The sequence below is a fragment of the Gobio gobio genome (genome assembly GCF_949357685.1).
Source record: "Gobio gobio genome assembly, chromosome: 1".
Classification (NCBI taxonomy): domain Eukaryota; kingdom Metazoa; phylum Chordata; class Actinopteri; order Cypriniformes; family Gobionidae; genus Gobio; species Gobio gobio.
In genome coordinates, this window is record NC_137097.1 from 75,597,252 (window position 1) to 75,604,751 (window position 7,500).

General features: G+C 40.5%; 1 protein-coding gene across 1 annotated transcript in view; it reads left to right on the forward strand.

Moving 5' to 3' along the window:
• Window positions 1-7,500, forward strand: part of mcoln1b (mucolipin TRP cation channel 1b) — a 19,948-nt gene that overhangs the window by 11,559 nt on the left and 889 nt on the right. The window contains exons 7-12 of the mRNA XM_079814344.1: window positions 957-1,056; window positions 1,142-1,248; window positions 2,833-2,982; window positions 3,060-3,161; window positions 3,245-3,367; window positions 6,670-6,876. Of these exons, the coding sequence (XP_079670470.1) occupies window positions 957-1,056; window positions 1,142-1,248; window positions 2,833-2,982; window positions 3,060-3,161; window positions 3,245-3,367; window positions 6,670-6,876 (789 nt within the window). The remainder of the gene's footprint in view (window positions 1-956; window positions 1,057-1,141; window positions 1,249-2,832; window positions 2,983-3,059; window positions 3,162-3,244; window positions 3,368-6,669; window positions 6,877-7,500) is intronic.

Here is a 7,500-nt window from a genome sequence, read left to right on the forward strand (position 1 = left end):
ATAATAGTCATTAGTTAATGTATTAACTAACATGAACTAACCATGAGCAGGGCATTTGTTACTGTATTAGTTCATCTGTGTTAACGTTGGTTAATATAAATCCAGCTGCTCATGTTAGTGCATTAACTAATGCTAACAAGATTTTAATAATGCATTAGTAAATGTTGAAATTAACAAAGATTAATAAATGCTTTATAAGTGCAGTTCATTATTAGTTAATGTTAACTAATGACCATTATTCTAAAGTGTTACCAACATTTTTTTAACAATAATAGATCACAATTTCCACAAAAATATGAAGCAGCTCTCAACTGTTTTCAACACTGATAGTAATCATAAAGTTTTCTTGAGCATCATATTAGAATAATTTCTGAAGGATCGGCTTTCTCTGTGTGTGTGTGTGTGTGTGTGTGTGTGTGTGTGTGGCCACCAACTGGCAGCAGGAAGTGTTTCACTTTCAAAATGCTTTAATTCACTGTCTAGCTTTAAAAACATACTAAACAATGTTTTATTCAAAATGTAAAAATGCAGAATGTTTTCTGTGATGGTAGGTTTAGGGGCAGGGGCAGTGTGTGTGTGTGTGTGTGTGTGTGTGTGTGTGTGTGTGTGTGTGTGTGTGTGTGTGTGTGTGTGTGTGTGTGTGTGTGTGTGTGTGTGTGTGTGTGTGTGTGTGTGTGTGTGTGTGTGTGTGTGTGTGTGTGTGTGTGTGTGTGTGTGTGTGTGTGTGTGTGTGTGTGTGTGTGTGTGTGTGTGTGTGTGTGTGTGTGTGTGTGTGTGTGTGTGTGTGTGTGTGTGTGTGTGATGGGTAGGTTTAGGGTTTAGTGGTAGGGGCAGTGTAGGGGGATAGAAAATACGGTATGTACGGTATAAAAACCATTACGCCTATGGAAAGTCCCCATAAAACATGAAAACCCAACATGTGTGTGTGTGTGTGTGTGTGTGTGTGTGTGTTTCAGATCCTGTTTGATAACAAGGCCCACAGTGGGAAAGTGAAGCTCAGTCTGCTCAACGAGGCGTCCATTAAAGAGTGCAGAGACCCCAATGTGTCGGGACACGGTGAGCCGCTAGAACCGCTAGAACCGCTCTCTGAGCTCCTCTGTCTGAGCTCCTGTGGCGCTGACCCGTCTGTCTCTGTGTCCAGCGGACAGCTACGCCCGCGTGGCGTTCGACGTGCTGGTGGCGGTGGTGTGTGTCCTGTCTCTGGTGTTGTGCGGCCGCTCCATCCTCAGAGGAGTCATCCTGCAGCAGGTAAGACGAGGTGTCGAGTGTGTGTGTGTGTGTGTGTGTGTGTGTGTGTGTGTGCTTTCCCAGTGCATCTCAAAGGGTTAGTTCACCCAAAAATTTAAAGACACCCGTCAGACCTCCGTTCATCTTCAGACACAAATGAAGATATTTAAGTGTAAATCTGATGCTCTGAAAGGCCTCCATTGGCTCAATGCACGGTTCACTCTCAAGACCCTTAAAAGACACTAAAGACCAGTGTTGGGGAAACGCATTACAAGTAACTTAAGTTACGTAATAATATTACTTTTTCCAAGTAGCTAGTAAAGTAACGCATTACTTTTCAAATTTACAACAAAATATCTGAGTTACTTTTTCAAAAAAGGAATGCAAGTTACTTTTTACACATTCATTTGACTGACAGCTCTCCTGCCCCCATGTGGAGAAAAATAAGTGCAGAGGCGTGTGTGTGTGAACATGATAGTTATTGTAGTTTCAGACTAAATGTGAGCATTTATTTATCTCACTTGCACAATAAAGATTCAGTACACCTCAAAATGATTAAAATCAGTCAAATGAAAAATCAGAGTACAATGCAAACCTCCAATAATTAAATGTTAAATAAAACAACATTTGTATGCATAATCTACCTTTTATATTTAATTTACCAATGTCTTGCTGCTGACCTTTGATGATGAAAATTACGAGATTTTTTGTTTTTATTGGTAAAACTTTTTTCTCCTGCATCCTATTCTTCCATTATCCAGAATGGCAGCAGAGCTGCGCCCTCTAGTGTTCATGCGGGAATCTGCATTTTTACCTCAGCCTGGGGCTTATTATTTACATTTTGGTATGAAGAGGTCTTTACCGTTGCACAAAAATATAACTTTTTTTGTTATAAACAAAAACAAGCCCAGCCCAGGTGAGAAAAAGTAACGCAATGCATTACTTTTCTTAAAAAGTAACTAAGTAACTCAATTAGTTACTTTTTAAGGGAGTAACGCAATATTGTAATGCATTACTTTTCAAAGTAACTTTCCCCTACACTACTAAAGACGTCGTTACAAAGTCCATCTCACTACAGTGGTTCTACAATAACTTTATGAATCGGCGAGAATAGTTTTTGTGTGCAAAAAAACCCTAAATAACGACTTATATAGTGATGACGATTTCAAAACACGGCCTCATAAAGCTTCGAAGCGTTATGAATCAGTGAGTCGAATCATGATCCAAACTGCTGAATTGACTCACTGATTCATAACGCTTCGAAGCTTCATGATGCCGTGTTTTGAAATCGTCATCACTATGTAAGTCATTATTTTGGGGTGTTTTTGCGCTCAAAAACTATTCTCGCCGATTCATAAAGTTATTGTAGAACCACTGTAGTGAGATGGACTTTGTAACGACGTCTTTAGTGTCTTTTAAGGGTCTTGAGAGTGAACCGTGCATTGAGCCAATGGAGGCCTTTCAGAGCCATCAGATTTACACTAAAATATCTTCATTTGTGTCTGAAGATGAACGGAGGTCTGACGGGTGTCGAAAGACATGAGGGTTTTCATATCATTTTTGGGTGAACTAAGCCTTTAACTCCCGATTGGCCTGCGCTGGCAGGAGTTTGTGTGTTATTTCCGGCAGACTCTGGGCCGCTCTGTGTGTTGGGGCGACCGTCTGGAGTTCATCAACGGCTGGTACCTGCTGCTCATCACCAGCGACGTTCTCACCGTCATCGCCTCCTTCATCAAGATCGCCATCGAGACCAAGGTCACGCACTTTCCTTTGAGCTTTGAGGCTCTTGGAAGCGCTCTCTGAGCTGATTGGTGCTTGTGTTTGTGCCGCAGAACCTGTCGTCGTATGACGTCTGCAGCATTTTGATGGGAACCTCCACCCTGATGGTGTGGGTCGGGGTGCTACGATACTTCAGCTTCTTTCAGAAATACAACGTGAGTTACACTGCGTCCCGTTGACAAATACTTCTGATACATTTGCAATGCAAACAGTGAGACAATGTCTGATCCGTTCTCAGATTCTCATCGTGACTCTACGAGCCGCATTTCCAAGCGTGATCCGGTTCTGCTGCTGCGCTGCCGCCATTTACATGGGCTACTGCTTCTGCGGCTGGATCGTCCTGGGACCCTACCACGCTAAAGTATGTTATCATTCAATAATATATTACCACGCTAAAGTATGTTATCATTCAATAATATATTACCATGCTAAAGTATGTTATCATTCAATAATATATTACCACGCTAAAGTATGTTATCATTCAATAATATATTACCACGCTAAAGTATGTTATCATTCAATAATATATTACCACGCTAAAGTATGTTATCATTCAATAATATATTACCACGCTAAAGTATGTTATCATTCAATAATATATTACCACGCTAAAGTATGTTATCATTCAATAATATATTACCATGCTAAAGTATGTTATCATTCAATAATATATTACCACGCTAAAGTATGTTATCATTCAATAATATATTACCACGCTAAAGTATGTTATCATTCAATAATATATTACCATGCTAAAGTATGTTATCATTCAATAATATATTACCACGCTAAAGTATGTTATCATTCAATAATATATTACCACGCTAAAGTATGTTATCATTCAATAATATATTACCACGCTAAAGTATGTTATCATTCAATAATATATTACCACGCTAAAGTATGTTATCATTCAATAATATATTACCACGCTAAAGTATGTTATCATTCAATAATATATTACCACGCTAAAGTATGTTATCATTCAATAATATATTACCACGCTAAAGTATGTTATCATTCAATAATATATTACCACGCTAAAGTATGTTATCATTCAATAATATATTACCACGCTAAAGTATGTTATCATTCAATAATATATTACCACGCTAAAGTATGTTATCATTCAATAATATATTACCACGCTAAAGTATGTTATCATTCAATAATATATTACCACGCTAAAGTATGTTATCATTCAATAATATATTACCACGCTAAAGTATGTTATCATTCAATAATATATTACCACGCTAAAGTATGTTATCATTCAATAATATATTACCACGCTAAAGTATGTTATCATTCAATAATATATTACCACGCTAAAGTATGTTATCATTCAATAATATATTACCACGCTAAAGTATGTTATCATTCAATAATATATTACCATGCTAAAGTATGTTATAATTAGCGATGATTAATTAGTTGCCTGACAAGCCAGACCCACATCAACCGCAGCAACTCTGCCATGACGTGCCATCATTATGTTAAGCCCCGCCCACCGACTCTATACACGATGTGATTGGCCTGACCAGAGTTTGTTTTTTCCAGCTCGCATGTCTACCGAGAGTTGCTAGACTACATTCGCGGCAGATGCATATCGGTATCGGCCACCGTATTGGCCACCATATCGGTATCGGCCGCCATATCGGTATCGGCCGCCATATTGGCCACCATATCGGTATCGGCCACCATATCGACCACCATATCGGTATCGGCCGCCATATCGGTATCTGTCACCATATTGGCCACCATATCGGTATCGGCCACCGTATTGGCCACCATATCGGTATCGGCTGCCATATCGACCACCATATCGGTATCGGCCGCCATATCGGTATCTGTCACCATATTGGCCACCATATCGGTATCGGCCACCGTATCAACCACCATATCGGTATCGGCCACCGTATTGGCCTCCATATCGGTATCGGCCACCGTATTGGCCACCATATCGGTATCGGCCACCATATTGGCCACCATATCGGTATCTGTCACCATATTGGCCACCATATTGGTATCGGCCACCATATTGGTATCGGCCACCATATCGGTATCGGCCACCCATATCGGTATCGGCCACCCATATTGGTATCGGCCACCATATCGGTATCGGCCACCATATCGGTATCGGCCACCATATCGGTATCTGTCACCATATTGGCCACCATATTGGTATCGGCCACCATATCGGTATATGTCACCATATTGGCCACCATATCGGTATCGACCACCATATCGGTATCTGTCACCATATTGGCCACCATATCGGTATCGACCACCATATCGGTATCTGTCACCATATTGGCCACCATATCGGTATCGACCACCATATCGGTATCGACCACCATATCGGTATCTGTCACCATATTGGCCACCATATCGGTATGAACCACCATATCGGTATCGACCACCATATCGGTATCTGTCACCATATTGGCCACCATATCGGTATCTGTCACCATGTCGGTATCGGCCACCATATCGGTATTGATATTATTTCCTTCAGCTGATACACTTCAGATTTTATTAGTGAGACTTGTTTTTTAACCAGGCTCTCAAAAATTATATAAAATTGTAGATTTATCTGCCAAATATCATTATCGACTTTCAAATACAAAGAATTATCAGTTATCGAATCACCCAAAATGTTCATATCAGTGCCTCCCTATTTATAATTCACTAATATATTACCACGCTAAAGTATGTTACAATCATAGACTGTAAATAAATATGGCCGTAGTGTCCGTGACGTCACCCATAGGATTCTGAAGAGCAGTTCTGAAGCGTAAAGTAGGGTCGAGCTGGCCATTGCCCGGATAACAGAAAATGGGCAAAGAGGCGGGACGTGGGCGGAGCTGATGTGATGACTAACAGACAGCAGACAAACAGCAATCCACCTGTCACTCAAAGTGGCCACGCCCTTCATTATGCAGAACTTTAAGGCTTTATATAATGTAAACGAATGAGTTATTAAATAATTCACCTTCTCACAGTCGTCATGAAGGGCAAAATTAGCCGTATAGACCAAAACTACAAAGTGTCCCAGACTGTAAACATGTGTTCTTCTGCTGTAAAGTTGGGCATTTTAACATGAGCTCAATGAGATTCTGCTCCTTCTGGAGTCTGTCTCTAGTGGCCAGTCCATGAACTGCAGTTTAAGTCATTTCAGTATTGGCTTCAAGAGAAATTTGGGGAGGTTGCAATTCAATAACACACTGCCCGACCAAAAAAAGTCACTGTTTGGATTTAAATAGACAGATGCTTAAGAGTCAATGATTGGATCATTATTGCAGTGATTATGATGTTTCTAGCATGTTATTATGTTTGGCATCAGTTCTTCTAACCCAAACTGATAGACTGTGTAGATTTTAATTTCTTAAACAGCCATATTCCAGGATGACAATGTCAAGATTCATCAGGCTCAGATTGAAAGAATGAAGAATCATTTTTACCGACCTTACATTCAGTGAAAGTCTTTGGGATGTGCTGGAGGAGACTTGACAGAGTGCTGGACTCTTGCATTGGCAATACAAGATCTTCACCAAGCATTGATGCAGTTTTGGTCAAGCTCTTGTATACAGTTTTGGCTCGTCGGTGTAAATGATCCATTGTTTTCTGAATGCTGTTGATTTGTCTCCGTCTCTCCGTCAGTTCCGCTCTCTCTCTACGGTGTCAGAGTGCCTGTTTTCTCTCATCAACGGAGACGACATGTTCGCCACGTTCTCGGATATGGAGCAGAGCGGGGCGCTGGTGTGGGTCTTCAGTCAGGTCTATCTCTACACCTTCATCTCGCTCTTCATCTACATGGTGCTGTCGCTCTTCATCGCGCTCATCACCGGAGCCTACGACACCATCATGGTGAGTCTCAACGGAAACTAGACTATTAAAGGTGCCCTGCCACACGCATTTCATTACATTTGTCGTAATGTCTGAAGTTCTAACATGGACTCTTTTTAAAAAAAACTTGTTTCAAGCCATTCTAGCGTGGTTTAGAAAGCCTGCAGGAAGACTTGTGCCAGTTCTCATTAATATTAAACGAGCTAAGCTGCTTGACTCTGATTGGCTAACAGCTAGCCAATGAGAGCCTGGCTATCAGCATCCTTTACCCAGCGCAACAAGTAGAGGAACTTTGTTTACTATCGTCTGCTGAAATGGCTTCTTCGGGTATATTCCCATATTTATATGACGTTCCTTGCTGTATACGAAAACTGTCACTGAGCTAGAGGAATTCTGTGGGTGTGGTCTCAACAGGGCGAGCTCATGAATAGTAATGAGCTCATGCAACAGAGCTGACAGAGGAGGTGGCAGTTCATTTCCACATTCACGACATAAACACAAACACATATGGACCTAACATATTTAAAAAAAAAATACAAGTAAAAACGGATTTGTGTGGCATAGCACCTTTTAAAAAAATTAATAAAAATACAACTTTTACTGAAATAAAATATTCATAAACTAACAGTAAATATAACAACTAAG